Source organism: Equus caballus, chromosome 1 (assembly GCF_041296265.1).
Source record: "Equus caballus isolate H_3958 breed thoroughbred chromosome 1, TB-T2T, whole genome shotgun sequence".
Lineage (NCBI taxonomy): Eukaryota > Metazoa > Chordata > Mammalia > Perissodactyla > Equidae > Equus > Equus caballus.
The window spans coordinates 94,855,294-94,874,453 of record NC_091684.1 but is presented as its reverse complement, the minus strand read 5'-3'; the positions used below and the strand labels follow the sequence as shown (position 1 = coordinate 94,874,453).

General features: G+C 41.3%; 1 protein-coding gene across 1 annotated transcript in view; it reads right to left on the bottom strand.

The window, feature by feature from the left end:
• ANTXRL (ANTXR like) overlaps window positions 1-18,753 on the bottom strand; it is a 47,072-nt gene extending 28,319 nt beyond the window's left edge. Inside the window, exons 1-3 of the mRNA XM_005602734.4 lie at window positions 17,390-18,753; window positions 6,517-6,588; window positions 5,146-5,217 (exon numbers count right to left, since the gene is read on the bottom strand). Of these exons, the coding sequence (XP_005602791.2) occupies window positions 5,146-5,217; window positions 6,517-6,588; window positions 17,390-17,667 (422 nt within the window). The 5' untranslated portion in view covers window positions 17,668-18,753. The remainder of the gene's footprint in view (window positions 1-5,145; window positions 5,218-6,516; window positions 6,589-17,389) is intronic.
• Window positions 18,754-19,160: the final 407 nt, after the last annotated feature.

Genomic DNA, 19,160 nt, shown 5'->3' with positions numbered 1-19,160 from the left:
GCCCAATGCAGGCCACTCTTCATAGCAGCCCTGAATATTGGCTCCACCAGCTCCCAGGAGTCCTCCCAGCCAGCCCGTTCTAAGAAAAGGGTAGAGTTCCCAGGGAAGGACTCAGGAGGGTGGAGGGTGGGACTTATGGGGTGGAGATTGTCTAGAAGCACAGGGGTCTGCTAGTACCAGTGCAGCCAGGAGTCAAAGTGGGCTGGCTATGGTGTCAAGGTGGGCACTGAGGGGAGGCTGTGTCAGCCCAGCCTGCACACCAGTGGGATTCCCACTGAGTTCTCAGGGAAGCCCTCAGCTCCCTGGCTCTCCCTGCAGCCCCACCCATGGGTCTGCCTTGGAGATCAAAGCAGCACTTACCAGTGATGGCAGCATCATAGTGGAGTGAGTTGCTCCCTTTGTCTCTCCTCTCTATGTTACAACTAGACTGACATTCATTAACCAAGAGAGGATTTTCTACATAACACAACAGGATGCCTGAGGGATCCATGTAGCTATACATCTGAATGTGGGTGGAGTGGATCACCAGGAAGCAGAGGAATTAAGTAACTGTACTCCTTTGCCTCCCCAGAGGCAGTGATCCAGGTTGCTGATCCTCACACAGCGGATGGTGTGACTGTGAGTAGAAGTGGGGGCAGCCGAACCGACACACGAATGCTTTTCAAGTGGTAGCCTGGCCCAGGGGAGCATCCACCTAGCAAGGCAGCTCCACCCATGCAAACTCCCCCTACTGAGAGGCAGAGGTTCAGCCCATGGGAAACTGCCCCACGCACAAAGCACAGTGCCTTAGCCCATAACTGCCTGCAAGCACAGCCTAGGCCCATGTGAAAGCACTGCCCCTGCCTAATACAGCAGCTCAGCCAGACCAGCCTGCTGAGCCTAGCAGCTCTGCACACACAAGTGCAAACCGCCAAGTGGCTACAGTCAGTCCACTTGAATACACTGTGGCCCAACTGGCACAACTACCAGCAGATGGGTGGGATCAGAAACAGAGCTCCTGCCCGTACCCCCCTACACCCAGAGGGGGAAGGTGGACTCTGTGAACTGATACTAACACAAATGTGCTAGCAGAGGATCAATGCATCAAACACCATGAAGAACTACAGAAACATGCAGAACAGAAAGAAAATGACGAGTCTCTAGAAACCAAACTAGAAGTCAGAAGATCACAATCTAAATGACAGAGAATTGAAAATAGTTGTCAGAAAGAAATTCAACGAGGTACAAGAAAACACAGAAAGACATTTCAGTGAGCTCAGGAATAAAATTAGTGAGTATGGGGATTCCTTCACCAAAGAGACTCAAGGTCTTAAAAAGAACATACAGAAGTTCTGAATACGAAGATGACAATTAATAAGATAAAAAATAATGTAGGAAACATAAAAAATAGAGCAGACATTATGGAGGATAGAATTAGTGAATTATAAAGTAGAAATCTAGAAATGCTTCAGGCAGAGGAAAAGAAAGAACTAAGATTTTTAAAAAATGAAGAAATTCTTTGAAAAATATCCAACTCAATCAGGATAAGTAACATAAGGATTATAGATATTCCAGTAGGAGATACAGAACAACAACAGAAAATAAGAGATAAAATGACAGAAGCCCTCATACATCAATAATCACTATAAAAGTAAATGGATTGAATTCTCTAATCAAAAGACACAGAGTGGCCAGATGGATTAAAAAACAAGACCCAACAATATGCTGCCTCCAGGAAACACATCTCAGCTCTAAAGACAAAGAGGCTCAGAGTGAAGGGATAGAAGACAATACTCTGAGCTAATGGTAACCAAAAGAAAGCAGGTGTTGCCATGCTTATATCAGAAAAAGACTTCAAAGTGAAAAAGATAATGAGAGACAAAGAAGAGCAGTATAAAATGATAAAAGGAACATTCCACCAAGACGACACAACACTCATGAATACATATGCAAATAAGTACAGAAGCACAAAAGTATTTAAAGCAACTATTAATGGAACTAAAGGGAGAAACTGACAGCAACACAATAATAGCAGGGGACCTCAACACCTCACCCTTAGATCAACGGATAGATAATCCAGAGAGAAAGTCAACAAGGAAATATGGGCCTTAAATGAAACACTAAAGAAGGTGGACTTAATAGATGTATATAGAACATTCAGCAGAATATACATTCTTCTCAAGTGCAGAGAGAAGCTTCTAAAAGACAGACCATATACTGGGAAACAAGGCAAGCCTGAATAAATTTAAGAAGACTGAAATCCTATCAACCATCTTTTCTGACCATGATGCTATGAAATTGGAAATCAACTACAAGAAAAAAGCTGAGAAAGTCACAAATATATGGAGACTAAACAACATGCTAATGAAAAACCATTGGATCAATGAAGAAGTCAAAGGAGAAATCAAAAAACACCTGGAGACAAATGAAAATGCAAACACAACACATCAACTCTTACGTGATGCAGCAAAAGCAGTGGTAAGAGGGAAATTTAATAGCGATATAGGCCTACCTCAAAAAGCAAGAAAAATCTCAAATACATCATCTTAAACTACACCTAGCAGAACTAGAAAGAGAACAAAAAAAGCCCAAAGTCAGCAGGAGGGAAATAATAAAAATTAGAGCTGAAATAAATGAAATAGAGACTGGAAAACAATAGAAAGGATCAATGAAATTAAGACCTGGTTCTTTGAGAAGTTAAGCAAAATTGACAAACCCTTAGCCAGACTCACTAAGAAAGAAACAAAGAAGGCTCAATAAATAAAATTAAAAATGAAAGAGGAGAAATTATGATACCACAGAAACATAAAGGATTATAAGAGAGTAGCATGAAAAACTATATGCCAACACTTTGGATAACCTAGAAAAAATGGAATAATTCTTAGAATCATACAACCTCCCAAAACTGAATCAAGAAATAGAGAATCTGAATATACCAATCACAAGTAAAGAGACTGAAACAGTAATCAAAAACCTCCCAAAAAACAAAAGTCCAGGACAAGATGGCTTCCCTGGAGAATTCTACCAAACATTCAAAGAAGATTTAATACCTATCATTCTCAAACTATTCTGAAAAATTGAAGAAGACAAGATGCTTCCCAGCTCATTCTACAAGGCCAGTAATACCCTAATACCAAAACCAGACAAGAAAATTAGGCAAGAAAAAGAAATGAAAGGTATCCAAGTTGGAAAGGAAGAAGTAACACTCTCGCTGTTTGTGGATCACATGCTTCTATATATAGAAAACCCTAAAAAATCCACCAGAAAACTATTAGAAATAATCAACAACTATAGCAAACTTGCAGGGTATAAAATCAATTTACAAAAATCAGTTGCATTTCTATACACTAATAACAAACTGGCAGAAATAGAAGTCAAGAATACAATCCCATTCAGAATAATCCCATTCAAAAAGAATAAAATATCTACGAATAAATTTAACCAAGGAGGTTAAAGACCCATACACTGAAAACTATAAGACATTATTGAAAGAAATTGAAGAAGACACAAATAAATGGAAAGATATTCCATACTCATGGATTGGAAGAATAAACAAAATTAAAATGTCCATATTACCTAAAGCAATCTACAGATTCAATGAAATCCCATTCAGAATCCCAACGACATTCTTCATGGAAACAGAACAAAGAATTCTAAAATTTATAGAGAACAACACAAGATCTGGAATAGCCAAAGCAATCCTGAGAAAAAAGAAGAAAGCTGGAGGCATCACATTCCCTGACTTCAAAATATACTACAAAGCTACAGTAATCAAAACAGCATGGTACCGGCAGAAAAGGAAACACAGATCAATGGAACAGAGTTGAAAGCCCAGAAATAAAACCACACATCTATGGACAGCTAAGCTTCGAAAGAGGGTTTAAGAACATAAAATGGACAAAGGAAAGTCTCTTCAATAAATGGTGTTGGGAAAACTGGACAGCCACATGCAAAAGAATGAAAGTAGACCATTATCTTGCACCATACACAGAAATTAACTCAAAATAGATTAAAGACTTGAATACAAGACCTGAAACCATAAAACTTGTAGAAGAAAATATAGGCAGTACACCCTTTGACATTGGTCTTAGCAGTATCTTTTTGAACAGCATGTCTACTCAGGCAAGGGAAACAAAAGAAAAAATAAACAAATGGGACTTAATCAGACTGAAAAGCTTCTGCACAGCAAAGGAAACCATGAACAAAACAAAACGACATCCCACCAACTGGGAGAAAATATTTGCAAATCATATATCTGATAGGAGTTTGTTTCCAGAGTGTATAAGGAACTCATATAACTCAACAACAAAAAAACAAACAACCCAATCAAAAAACGGGCAGAGGATATGAACAGATATTTTTCCAAAGAAGATATTCAGACGGCCAAGAGGCATGTGAAAAGATGCTCAAAATCACTAATTTTTAGAGAAATGCAAATCAAAACCACAATGAGATATCACCTTACAACCATCAGAATTGCTGTAATTAACAAGATAAAAAATAAATGTTGGAGAGGATGTGGAAAGAAGAGAACCTTCATACACTGCTGGTGGTAATGCAAACTGGTGCAGCCACTATGGAAAGCAGTATGGAGACTTCCCAGAAAACTAAAAATAGAAGTACCATATGACCCAGCTATCCCACTACTGTGTTTCTATCCAAAACATGAAATCAACAATACAAAGAAGTTTATGCACCCCTATGTTCACTGCAGCATTATTCACAACAGCCAAGACGTGGAAGCAACTCAAGTGCCTTATCAACTGGTGAACAGATAAAGACGACGTGGTATACATAAACAATGGAATACTACTTAGCCATAAAAAAAGACAAAATTGTGCCATTGGCAACAACATGGGTGGACCCGGAGGGTACTATGTTGAGTGAAATAATCCAGACAGAGAAGGAAAAACACCACATGATTTCACTCAAATGTGGAAGATAAGAAAACACATGGATAAGGAGAACAGATCAGTGGTACTAGAGGCAAGGGTGAAGGGGGTAAAGGCGCACATATGTATGGTGACGGATTAAAGCGAGACTACAGGTAGTGAGCACGATGCAGTCTATACAGAAACTGATGTAATAACGTACACTTGAAATTACACAATGTTCTAAACCAACATGACCTCAATAAAATAATTAAAATAAAAAGGCAGCACTTACCTGTCTGAGGTGAGGTTCATGAGGGTGTGGCCCCGTGTGGAGTAGGTGATGAATGACATCCGCAGTTTCGGGCTGGGGAGGAAGCACGAACTTGTGAGAAGTCACAAACACAGGTTCAAAATGATGGCAATGCGCAGCCAGGGACGGGGTGCATGGCAACTTCTCTGCTGCCCACCCCAACTCTTCCCCTTTGGGACCATTTTCTGACTCCCAGAAATTCCCATAACTTCAGTGAAGGATTCTGAGGCTTGTGGAGATGTGGGGCCTTCCCACAGTGAGTGCCAGGATGGGATCCTGTTCCATTTCTATACCTCCAACACCCCCAAAGTCTCTCCCATGCACGCACACACACAGAGACACACCCACATGCACATCACACACAAAAGGAGACAGATGCCTACACACCCCTGCATGTGTGTCTCTCCAATGACCTCGCTTCTGCTGTAAAATTCTTTGGATATTCACTCCCTTCCTTCCTTGCCTGTCTTCCTGCCTCATCTCTTCTCTCATCTCAAAGAAATTATTCTCTCTCATCAAAGCCATTCATACACACCACTCCCTTTCTTCTCCCTGGCCACTGTCTTCTGGTTCTCTGACCCTTATTATCTTTTAGCTAAATTGCTACCACAGGTCCCTAGAGAGTTGCCTATTGCTCCTGGCTGTTGTTCCAATTCATTTTACCCATACTTATCTGACATTTTTTCTGAAGCACAACATTTATCATGTCATACACCTGCTCAAGAATCATGTACAGCTCCCTACTGCTCACAGAAGGAAATCCACAACCCTGTACCTGGCATTTTGAGCCCTGATGACCTTGGCCCCAAGCTTTCCTGTCCAGCCTCATTTCCCAGCCCTCCCTTGAGTTAACCCTACCCTCCTGCCAAAGAGACCACTCTCTCTACAAGAGACTTCTACAAGAAGTCCTCTTGATGGCTCCTGCTACCCAGCTTTTCCTGGTCCTTCAAGACCTAGTTCAAATGTCCACATCCTCTGGGAAGCCATTAAGGACTTTTGCTGTAGGAATTCTTGCTTTTTCCTTTAAGCTGTCTTATAAGTCCTTTGCCCTTTTCTTTTGGCCCTCAGCACTTTCTAACAAGGTGTTCAGTTGTGTGTTAGTGGTTTATCTGTTTTCTAGTCCTGAGGGCCTTAGGGGAAGACTGTACCCCTGCAATATGGCCTGACTCCCAGGCAGGAGCCAAGCAAAGCTGCTGAGAGCCAACTGAACCAGTGCAATCTGTCCTCTCCTGCTTTAGAACACCACCCTGGGCTCTGTGTTCCTGACCCGAGGGGCTCTCATGCCCACAAGTCTAAAGAGCAGGACACTCCGCTTGGCAGAAGAAAACACTCCGAAACATGGAGAAGTTGTACTTTTCAAACTTCTTGACCACTCGATCAACAAAGTTGTAAATGTCCATCCAATTGTTGTCCACGCTGCCTGACCTGAAAATGAAGATGACAGGAGTCAGAGGGATGAGTCATGTCCATCAAGTGGGCTGAGTGTCCGCCTCCCCACCTTCCAGCAGGCCCTTTAGCAAGCTCCTCCCCTCATAGCTGAAGGCTGCCACGCACCCTCAGTGGCCTCTGTGGGTCACCCTGGTGGTGACTTTCATCAGCGTGAGTGGTGGAGAGGGTGACCAACCAGACCTGCGTGTTGGGACTGAGGGACTTCCAGAAATCAGGGACTTTGGTGGTTGGCCACACTAGGTGGAGTTGTTAGAAAAGAAATGAGGGAGGGTGCATTGGCTGGAAAACACATTCTGATTCTGACATGTTGGCTCTCCTGGTTCCCCACTTTCCCTTGGGAATAATCATTCCTAGCTGTCTGCTCCTCTCTTGCATCTTGCAGGTGTGTGTGGGTGGGGGGCAGGGCTCTTTGGCACCATATCCCAACTAAAGGTTCTTGGCTTCTCCTCTCTACCATTCCTTTTGCATCCTCTAGGTTGCAGTTAAAGCTGTCAACAGATGGTGATGAGACTAAGCAGATGATAATGTTATCAAGATTATCATTCATGGAGCACAAATGAACCAGGCACTTTACATATATGATTTCCAATTCCAGAACAACCCTATAACATCAGTGTTATTCCCACTCTACAGATGAGAAAACCTAGGCTCTCACATGTCATGGAGTTTGCCATAATTTCGATAGCTGGCATGGACCTGAACCAAGATCTAGCCTCAAAACCCAGGATTTACCCAATGTACTTGGCAGATCTGGGTGACACTCTTGTGTCTGACAATTACCGGCCAGCAAAGCGCTAGACTCTGATCATCACCACAATACAGACTTTCTCTTGAAATCTCCCATGCTAAAATGCAAGACAACTCCTTTCCTAACTATTGGTAACACTTTCCACTTTCCTTCTTATTACTCATTCCTCCTCCCCTCTGTTCTCTGCTGAGTGAAGAGGAACTTCCAAAGAAGTTTCACAGGAAACAAGAATCTTCAACCCACATACCTACCCAGGGAAAGTTTCCACTTTGTGATGATTTTGAAGGAAGGTGTAGAATCTAGAATAGAGAAGAATGCAAGTGCCCACGGGCGGTGTAAAATGCCACAGGGAACTCCAGGTCCCTGGGAAGGAGGCAGCATGGCACAGAGCAGCCACATGGGATTTTGGCACACAGAGCCCCAGACATGTTTTATTGCCCCCCTCTTAAATGAGAATGCAGAGAGGAAGATCACCAAACATTTGAAGAGATCTCTACTGTAAAGGCCTCAGGCACAAACATCCTAGTGATATAACTATGCTGGGAGAATGGAAGTGGCTGGTCCAGAATCATGTTGGGGAGCTGAGCTATAGGAAAGCTAAATGCTCTTCCTCCATAGTAAGAAGTCAATAGAGAATGTACAAGTTAAAACAGCAAGAAACAGCAGTCAGTATAAGCATGTTATTAGAAATAAGATCATAATACCAAAAGAAAAATCTGGAAGGATTGCAAGTAGCTGCCTCTGAGAAGTGAGATCAGAAGTGGGGAAGGGAAGGGAGAGCCTTGAGTTTTTTGTTGTGAACTTTGTAATAGTGTTTGATTTTAAATTAATATTCAAGCATTTCCTCAATAAATGTAAAAATGAAATTATAAACAAAAACTAGTAGCATGGAGTGATGGCGGCAAAATGGCAGACTTGGAAGCTCCAAGCCCTGATTTCCCCATGGAAACACTGAACAAACAGAGGCTGAAAGGAGAAACAGAGCATACAACCATGGAACACCAATCTACAAAGGTAGACAGAAACAGAAGGAAAAAGAAACAACGGAAATACAACACAAGCAGAAATCAATCAGTAAGATGAGAGCAGTGAGTCCTTACATATCAATAATCACTTTAAATGCAGATACTTGGAATTCACCAATCAAAAGGCAGAGAGTGGCTAGATGGATAAAAAAGCAGGACCCAAGTATATGCTGCCTACAAGAGACTCACTCAGCTTTAAAGACACAAACAAGCTCCAAGTGAAGGAATGGAAGGAGATATTTCATGCAGGCTGAAACCAAAAGAAATTGGATAGCCACACTTATTTCAGACAAAATAGACTTTAAAGCAAAAATGGTAACAAGAGTCAAATAAGGTCATTATATAATGATAAAGGGGTCAATTCATCAAGAAAACATGACAATCATAAATATACATGCACTTCCAAGCACCTAAATATATTAAGCAAATACTAACAGATCTGAGGGGAGAAACATAACAATACAGTAATAACAGATGACTTCAATACCCCACTTTCAGCAATGGAGAGATCAACCAGATATAAAATCAGCAAGGATGTGTCAGAAGGGAACCATACTATGACCAAATGGACTTAATAGACATATATAGAACATTCCATCCAACTGCAGTAGAAAGCACATTCATCTAAAGTCCACAAAGATTATTTTCCAGGATAGATCATATGATAGGACACAAAACAAGTCTTAACAAATTTAAGAAGACTGAAATCACGACAACTATTTTTTCCAACTACAGTGTTATTAAACTAGAAATCAACAAGAGGAAAGCTGGAAAATCTACATATATGTGGAAATTAAAACACTTTTGAACAATCAACAGGTGAAAGAAGACATCAATTGGGAAATAAAAAAAGTATCTTGAAACTAATGAAAATGAAAACACAACATACCAAAACTTATGGAATGCTGCAAAAGCAGTTGAGAGAAAAATTTATGGGGGAAAAGCATATATTAAGAAATTAGAAATATCTCAAATAAAAAATATAACTGTACATCTCAAGGAACTATAAAAAAAAACAGAATAAGCCCAAAGTTAGCAGAAGGAAGGAAATAATAAAGATGAGAGCAGAAATAAAGAGATAAGAATAACAATCAAAATAATCAACAAAACTGAGAGCTAGTTTTCCTAAAAAGATAAATAAAACTGACAAACCTTTATCTAGACTAACTAAGATAAAAAGATAGAAGACTCAAATAAATAAAATTAGAAATGAAAGAGGAGACATTACAACTGATACTACATAAATACACAGGATCAAAACAGACTACTCTGGGAGCGAGGTCAGTGACATGGCGGCCTGAGCTCACCCGGGACTCTCTCCCCTCCAAATTACAACCAAGAAGAGCAACTGCTTTCCAACCAAAAGAAAAATATCCTAATAACAGAAATCATTGGAGACCCACAGCAACCAAACGATGGAGGGTGGAGAGGCTGTAGCCCCTCTTTGAGGAGCTGGAACAGGGTAGGAGAGAACTTAGCTCCCTCCCCTACAGACTGGGATCACTGCTGCGGGAGAGGGAAGGAACGGGGGAGGGGTCACGCATCTGCAGGATCGTCCAGGACTCCCACTGCCTGTCCAGTGGAAACCCCAGAATGGGAAAGCTTTCGTGTGGGGGACCCCATTGGCCCAGGGTCCCAGGAGACCAGAGAGCGAGAGCTGATCCGAATCCAGGTTGGTGCGCAAGAGAAAGTGTCCCTCCTCCCCCAACCACACTGTGTGCTACCATTGCAGCTGAAGGAGGAGGGCTCAGAACACACGGCTCTCGACCCCCATCTAGTGGTGACAGGCTGTAATTGCAACCGAATAACAGCATTATGCGCAAAAACTGCTCCTCTACCATCCAGCAATTTATAAAAGCTCCAGACCAAAAGGAAAACAATAAAAACACAGAAGTATGTCCTGAGGACTTGGAAATAAGTAAACTAAGTGAAGATGAGTTCAAAATCAAAACAGCTATCATCAAAATACTCAATGAGGTAAAGGGAAATATAGAGAAACAAGTCAATGAGTTCTGGAGTTACTTCACAAAAGAGATTGAAACTACAAAGAAGAATCAATCAGAAATACTAGAAATGAAAAATACAATGGATCACACAAAACAGGATACGGATTCCCTGAATGCCCATGTAGACACCATAGAGGAGAAAATTAGCATAATTGAAGATAGACAGGCTGAATGGCTCCAGACAGAGGACGAAAGAGAACTAAGAATTAAAAAAACTGAAGAAAACCTCTGAGAAATAGCTGACTCAATGAGAAAATGCAACTTAAGAATCATCGGAATTCCTGAGGGCGTGGAAAAGAAAAATGGAGCAGAAAGTGTGCTCAACGAAATAACAGACGAGAACTTCCCAAATCTAGGGATTAAGAGAAAAATGTGTGTGTAGGAAGCTTTCAGATCTCCTAGATTTGTCAATGTAAAAAGACCTACTGCAAGGTATATAATAGCAAAAATGAATGACAAAGAAAGAATACTCAGGGCAGCAAGGCAGAAGAAAATAACCTACAAAGGAGCCCCTATCAGACTTTCAGCAGATTTCTCTACAGAAACCTTACAAGCTAGGAGAGATTGGAATGACATATTCAAAACTTTAAAGGATAAAAATCTTCATCCAAGAATACTCTACTCAGCAAAAATATCCTTCAGATATGAGGGAGAAATTAAATCTTTTCCAGACAAACAAAAGCTAAGGGATTTCGTAGCCACAAGACCTCAACTACAAGAAATCCTCAAGAAGGCTCTCATACCTGAAAAAAGAAAAAAAGGGCGTAAGGGGTCACGAAACACAGAGTAGGGAGACAGATAGAATATGAATAGGATAGCAAATATTCAACTATAGCATTAGGATAAAGGGAAGGAAATCACCAAAGCAAAGACAATCTTATCACTCTAACCACAAACTCACAACACAAGTTGGAATAAGAGATGAAAATAATAATTTAGGAGGGGAGGAGGAAAGGGACTGAATCAGTGTAGGCTAAGGAAGTAAGAGACCATCAGACAATAGACTATGTTATACACGAGATTCTGAATACGAACTTCAGGGTAGCCACTGAACTAAAAAACAGAACAGAGACTCAAAACATAAATGAGGAAAAATCTAAGAAACCCAGCATAAGAAATTGCAGAAGTCAATGGGTAGGCTAAAACACACAGGACGAGAAACAAAGGAAACACAGAAAAACCGGAAAACGAGCAACAGAATGACAGCATTAAGCCCTTGTGCATCAATACTCACCCTCAATGTAAATGGATTGAATTCTCCAATAAAAAGACTCAGAGTGGCAAAATGGATTAAAGAACAAGATCCAACAATTTGTTGCCTCCAGGAAACACAGCTCAGCTCCAAGGACAAACACAGGCTCAGAGTGAAGGGGTGGAAGACAATACTCCAGGCTAATAGCAAACAAAAGAAAGCAGGTGTTGCAATACTTATATCTGACAAAACAGACTTCAAGATAAGGCAGGTAAAGAGAGACACAGAGGGCTAATATATAATGATCAAAGGGACATTTCACCAAGAAGAAATAACGCTTATAAATATCTATGCACCCAATGCAGGAGCACCAAAGTTCATACAGCAAGTATTAACAAACCTAAAAGAAGATATCAAGAATAACACAATAATAGTAGGGGACCTCAACACCCCACTCACATCAATGGACAGATCACCCAGACAGAAAATCAACAAAGAAACAGTGGAGATAAATTAAAAGCTAAAACAGTTGGACTTAATAGACATACATAGAACACTCCATCCAAAAATAGCAGAAAACACATTCTTCTCAAGTGCACATGGAACATTCTCAAGGATAGACCATATGTTGGGAAACAAGGCAAGCCTCTAAAAATTATAAAAAATTGAAACAATAACAAGCATCTTCTCCAATCATAATGCTATAAAGCTAGAAATTAATTACAAGGAAAAAGCTGAGAAAGGCACAAGGATGTGGAGACTAAACAATATGCTATTGAACAAGCAATGGGTCAGTGAAGAAATTAAAGAAGAAATAAAAAAATACCTGGAGACAAATGAAAATGATAACATGCCATACCAACTCAAATGGGATACAGCAAAAGCTGTATTAAGAGGAAAATTCGTTGCAATACAGGCACATCTTAACAAACAAGAAAAATCCCAATTAAGCAATCTTAAACTACACCTAACTGAATTAGAGAAAGAAGAACAAACAAAGCCCAAAGTCAGCAGAAGGAGAGAAATAATAAAAATCAGAGCAGAAATAAATGCCATTGAAACTAAAAAGGCAGTAGAAAGGATCAATTTAACAAAGAGCTGGTTCTTTGAGAAGATGAATAAAATTGACAAACCCTTAGCCAGACTTACAAAGAGAAAAAGAGAGAAAGCTCAAATAAACAAAATCAGAAATGAAAGAGGAGAAATAACAACAGACTCTGCAGAAATACAACGGATTATAAGAGAATACTACAAAAAACTATATGCCAACATAATGGATAACCTAGAGGAACTGGATAAATTCTTGGACTCCTACAATCTCCCAAAGCTTAATCAAGAAGATGCAGACAATTTGAACAGACCAATCACAAGGAAAGAGATTGAAACAGCAATCAAAAGCATCCCAAAGAATAAAACCCCAGGACCAGATGGCTTTCCTGGGGAATTCTACCGAACTTTCAGAGAGGATTTAATATCTATCCTTTTCAAGCTATTCTAAAAAGTTAGGGAGGATGGAATACTTCCTAACACATTCTACGAGGCCAACATCATGCTGATACCAAAACCTGACAAGGACACCACAAAAAAGAACTACAGGCCACGAAAAAGAACTATGATGAACATAGACGCAAAAATTCTCAACAAAATCTTGGCAACTTGAATTCAGCAATTCATCAAAAGGATCATACATCATGATCAAGTGGGATTCATACCAGGGACACAGGAACGGTTCAACATCTGCAAATCAATCAACATGATACACCACATCAACAAACTGAGGAATAAAAACCACATGATCATCTCGATAGATGCAGAGAAAGCATTTGACAAGATTCAACAGCCATTTATGATAAAAACTCTGAACAAAATGGGGATAAAAGGGAACTTCCTCAACATAATAAAGGCCATATATGACAAACCCACAGCCAACATCATACTCAATGGGCAAAAACTGAGCACCATCCCCCTGAAAACAGGAACGAGACAAGGATGCCCTCTATCATCACTCTTATTTAACATAGTGCTGGAAGTTTTGGCTAGAGCAATTAGGCAAGAAAAAGGAATAAAAGGAATCCAAATAGGGAGGGAAGAAGTGAAACTCTCGCTGTTTGCAGACGACATGATCTTATATATAGAAAACCCCAAAGAATCCACTGGAAAACTTTTAGAAGTAATCAACAACTACAACCATAGAAAATCTGAACAAACCAATAATGAGTAAAGAGATTGAATCACTAACCAAAAACCTCCCAATGCAGAATACCCCAGGACCATACAGCTTCATTGACAAATTCACCAAATATTTAAAGAAGAATTAATGTCAATCCTTGTTAAACTCCTCCAAAAAACTGAAGAAGAGGGAACACTTGGAAACTCATTCCAGGATGCCAGCATTACCCTGATACCAAAACCAGATAACGACACTACAAGAAAAGAAAGCTACAGCCCAGTGTCTTATATAGATACAAAAATTCTCAACAAAATATTAGCAAACTGAATTTAAGAACATAAAAGAATTATACACCGTGACCAAGTGAGATTTATCCCTGGGATGTGAGGATGGTTCAATATATGCCGATGAATAAATGGGATACACTACATTAACAGAATTAAAGATAAAAATCACGTGATTAACCCAGTAGATGCAGAAAAAGCATATGGCAAAATGTGACTTTTATGATAAAAACCCCAAACAGACTGGGTACAGAAGAAACATAGCTCAACATAATTAAGGCCATATATGATAAACCCACAGTTAATATTATACTCAACAGTGAAAAACTGAAAGCTTTCCCCTAAGATGAGGTACAAGACAAGGATATCCACTCCTACCACTCTTATTGAACATAGTACTGGAGGTCCTAGCTAGAGCAATTAGGTAAGACAAAGAAATAAAAGGCATCCAAAGCAGAAAGGAAGAAGTAAAATTGTCGTTATTTGCAGATGACATGATTTTGCACACAGAAAATCCCAGACTCAACCAAAAACCTTTGGAACTAATCAACAAATTCAGTAAAGTCTCAGAATATAAAATCAACACACAGAAATCAGTTGCATTTTTGTACACTAATAATGAAACATCTAAAAGAGAAATAAAGAAAACTATCCCATTTCAAACGTATCAAAAACGGTAAAACACCTAGGAATAAATTTAACCAAGGAAGTGAAACATCTGTGCAACAAAAACTACAAGACACAAGCGAATGAAAAGACATCCCATGTTCATAGACTGGGAGAGTTAATATTGTTAAAATATCCATATTACTCAAAGCCATCTACAGATTCAATGCAATTCCTATCAAAATTCCAATGGCATTTAGAGAAAAAGAAAAAATAAACCTAAGATTTAAATGAAATCACAAAAGATTTCAAATAACCAAAGAAATCCTGAGACAGAAGAACAAAACCGGAAGCATCATGCTTCCTGATTTCAAACTATACTACAAAGCTATAGTAATTAAAACAGTATGATACTGGCATAAAAGCTGACACATAGACCAATGGAACAGAACAGAGAGCCCAGAAGTAAACTCCCACATATACGGCCAACTAATATTCGACAAGGGAGCCAAGAACACCCAACGTGGAAAGGATAGTCTCTTCAACAAATGATGTTGGAAAAATTGGATAAATACATGGAGAAAAATGAAAATGGACCTCTATCTTACACCACTCACAAAAATTAATTTCAAATGGATCAAAGACTTAAACTTAAGACCTGATATCATAAAACTCCTAGAAGAAAATGTAGGGAGAAAGCACCTTAAAGTTGGTCTTGTCAATGATGTTTTGGATATGACACCAAAAGCACAAACCACAAAGGCAAAAATCAATAAGTGGGACTACATCAAACTTAAAAGCTTCTGCACAGCAAAAGCAACAATCAACAAAATGAAAAGGCGACCTACAGAATGGGAGAAAATATTGTAAACCATATATCAGGCGAGGGGTTAATATCCAAAATATGTAAAGGATACATACAATTCAATATCAAAAAACAAATGATCCAATTAAAAAATGGGCAGAGAAACTAAACAGACATTTTTTCAAAGAAGACATCCAAACGGCCAACAGATACATAAAAAGATGCTCAACATCATTAATCATCAGGGAAACGCAAATCAAAACCACAATGAGACATCACCTCACACCTGTTAGAATGGCTAGCATCAAGAAGACAAGAGATAACAAATGTTGGCAAGGATGTGGAGAAAAGGGAACCTCTGTACACTGTTGTGGGAAAGGTGGGAAAGTAAATTGATTTAGCCACTATGGGAAACAATATGGAAGTTCCTGAGAAAATTAAAAATAGAACATATAATCCAGTAATCCCACTTCTGGGAGTATACCTAAAGGAAATGAAAACAGGATATGGAAGACACATATGCACTCCTATGTTTATTGCAGGATTATTGACAATAGCCAAGATATGGAAACAACGTCAGGGTCCGTCAAAGGATGAATGCATAAAAAAGATGTGGTATATCTATCTGTCTGTCTATCTATCTATCTATCTATACATAATGGAATATAATCTATCTATCTATCTATCTATACATAATGGAATATAACTGAGCCATGAGAAAGAAGGCCATCCTGCCACTTGCTATCTATCTATCTATACATAATGGAATATAATCTATCTATCTATCTATCTATCTATCTATCTATCTATCCATCTATACATAATGGAATATAACTGAGCCATGAGAAAGAAGGCCATCCTGCCACTTGCAACAACACTGATGGACCTTAAGGACATTTTAATAAGCCAGAAAAAAGAAAGACGAATACTGTATGATATCACTTATGTGTAAAATCTACAAAAGCCAAGCTCGTAAAAACACAGAGTAAAATGGTGGTTACCAGGGTCTAGTGGATGGGAGAATAAGAGAAATGTTGTTTAAGGGTACAAACTTGCTACTAGTAGACAAATAAATCCTGGAGATCTAATGCAGAGTTTAGTGAATACGGACAACAACATTGTATTATAATCATCAACTCTGATACACAAATTTGCCACAAAAAAGAAATGATAAGTATATAACATCATAGAGGTGCTACCTATCAGCACAAAAGCAATCATATTACAACATATAAATGTATGTTGTACAAACCAAGATGTCGCACACCTTAATTTTACACAATGTTGTATGTCAAATACATTTCAATAAAAAAATTTTTTTTAAAAGAAAGAAATAAAGGAAATCAGGAAAATGACATACGAACAAAATGAGAACGTTAACTTATTAATGCCCACGTAACCATAAAGAAAATATCTGTAATAGAATACACACGTAGGAAATAACAAGGGAATCAAAAAGCCAAGGACCCTCTGAGCAGCGACGCTGTGACGATGCCCAACACACCACACGGGGGTCTCTCTGGGCAGGAAAACACACACGTCATCTGGGGGAAACACCAGACAAACCAAGCAAACCCAAACCCAACCGCGGCCCTCGGGAGCCGGGACCCGTGCTGAGAAGGCGGCTCCACGCCATGGCCCCTCGGCTGTTACGGGCAGGCGCTCCCAGATTCAGGCCTGGGGATGGAGGGCCAGGGAGCCATCCAGAAACCCTCGGCTGGCCGCTCTTCCTTCCCAAATGACACAGCCCCGGGGACAAACGCCTGGGTCATTCCTCTGCCTCAGGACAAGGAGGCCACAGGGCTCTGCTAGTTGGGTCCCATCCTGACCATCCTGCCTCTCCCCTCACCACAGCTGGCATCCCTTTGGCCGCGTCCTGCCCCACTAACCCCAGGGACAGCACTGCCCCTCGGCGCTGGCGAGGGCAGGAGGGCCGCTCACATGTCCAAGATGAAGTAGAGGTCAACCGTGCTCTGGCAGGATTTCGGCTTTTCTCCAGCCCGTCGCTCCTGGGGCAAGGGGGTCGGGCCCCGGATGTGGTGGAACCTCTCCTGGTCCGGGCCCAGGCGGCGCGGGCGCCGGGGGCTTCCCCAGGGCAGCCCGAGGCCGCGCCAGTCTCGCGAGCGTTGGAGGCTGAGTAGGAAGCTGTTTGCGCTCAGCGGCGGCAGCAGCAGCAGGAAGAGCGCGGGGCCCAGCACCCCAGGGCCGCTGGCCCCCATGGCTTTGGCTGCCCCTGCGCCACACGGACCCCGGCCACTCCTGGCCACCTCAGGGCCACTCCAGACCACCTCAGGCCTCTGCGCCCACTGCCTCCACCTGTGCTCAGGGCTCAACCCCTCCGCCCTGTCCCCAAGACGCGTGCGCGGCCTCCACCTGGTCCCGCCTGCGCGCGGAGGAGGCTAAGCGGGTCTGGGCCGAGGCCCCACGACATCCGCGGAGGCGGAGTGTCTGGTCGTCGTGATGGACAGCAAGGTTGGCATGGTGACTTTGTGACCTGCAGCTCTGCTCAGAGTGCTGCCTGTTGACAACCCCAGGCGGCGGTCATGGGATCTCTGGCGGGGTAGACGGGCCTCCGTTGGTCCCTTATCCGAAACCCTCACAGGTGGCCGTTGGTGTCCCCCAGAAACCCCGCCTTTCTGTAAACTGACGGGGGGCGCTGAGGGCTGAGCTGAGGCCAGCACCGTGGGAGAGGAGGTCAGGGAGCGGGCAGTCTTGTGTGTGGGAAGTTCATTCCTGTGCATACTGCAGTCACTCAAGGGGTGGAAGGATCTAGAAGGGGAAGGAGGTCGTGCGAGGGTGCCCGAGTCCTTTGTGAATGAGGGACATTTCCGTTCTCCTCTGCTGTGAAACGAACCCCCCAAATTAGGGACACAAAACAAGAACCGTTGTCCTCTGCCCGCAGGTTCTGTGTCCAGAAATTCAGAGAGCCAGTGGGGCTGGCTTGTCTGCTCCATGGAAAACCCCTTAGCTCTTTCGTGAAAATTCTAGAAGCAGCACATCCTCGCCCCTAAAACCCTCTCAATATTTGATTTGACACTGACATTAAATATGTAGATACATTTACAGTGATCTGATATCTGCCATCTGGCCTCTTCCTGTCAGTGAACGTGCCAACGTCTCCACTTATTTAAATCTTTGTCAGTGCCGTTTGTATAAATTTCTCTATGAAGATCTCTCCCTCTTTTGTCAAGCGCCTTCCCTCAATACCCTATATTTTTGCTGTTATTGAAAGTGATGTTTTAAAGCAAAGTTTTTAAACTGTTTATTCCTGTCATGAAGAAATGTTTTTGTTAATATATTCTCCCAACTTGCTCAACTCTCTTATTCTAAAAATTTATCTGTAGGATCGTTTGGGTTTCTAAGAAAAACAAAACACATAAGACATTGTGCTGACTAGTTCTCCAACGACATGTTGACTAGAAACTATGATTTTTTTTTCTCCCCAAAGCCTCCCAGTACATAGTTGGACATTCTAGTTGTGGGTCCTTCTAGTTGTGCCATGTGGGACGCCGCCTCACCATGGCCTGATGAGTGGTGCCTGTCTGCTGCGCCCAGGAGCCGAACCAGCGAAACCCTGGGCGGCGAAGCACAGTGCATGGTTAACTTAACCACTCCGCCACTGGGCCGGCACCTGTGATGTGATTCTTAGTTTTAGAGAGAATACGCCTAACGTATCACCATTAAGAATGATATTTATTGAAGTCTTTTGGTA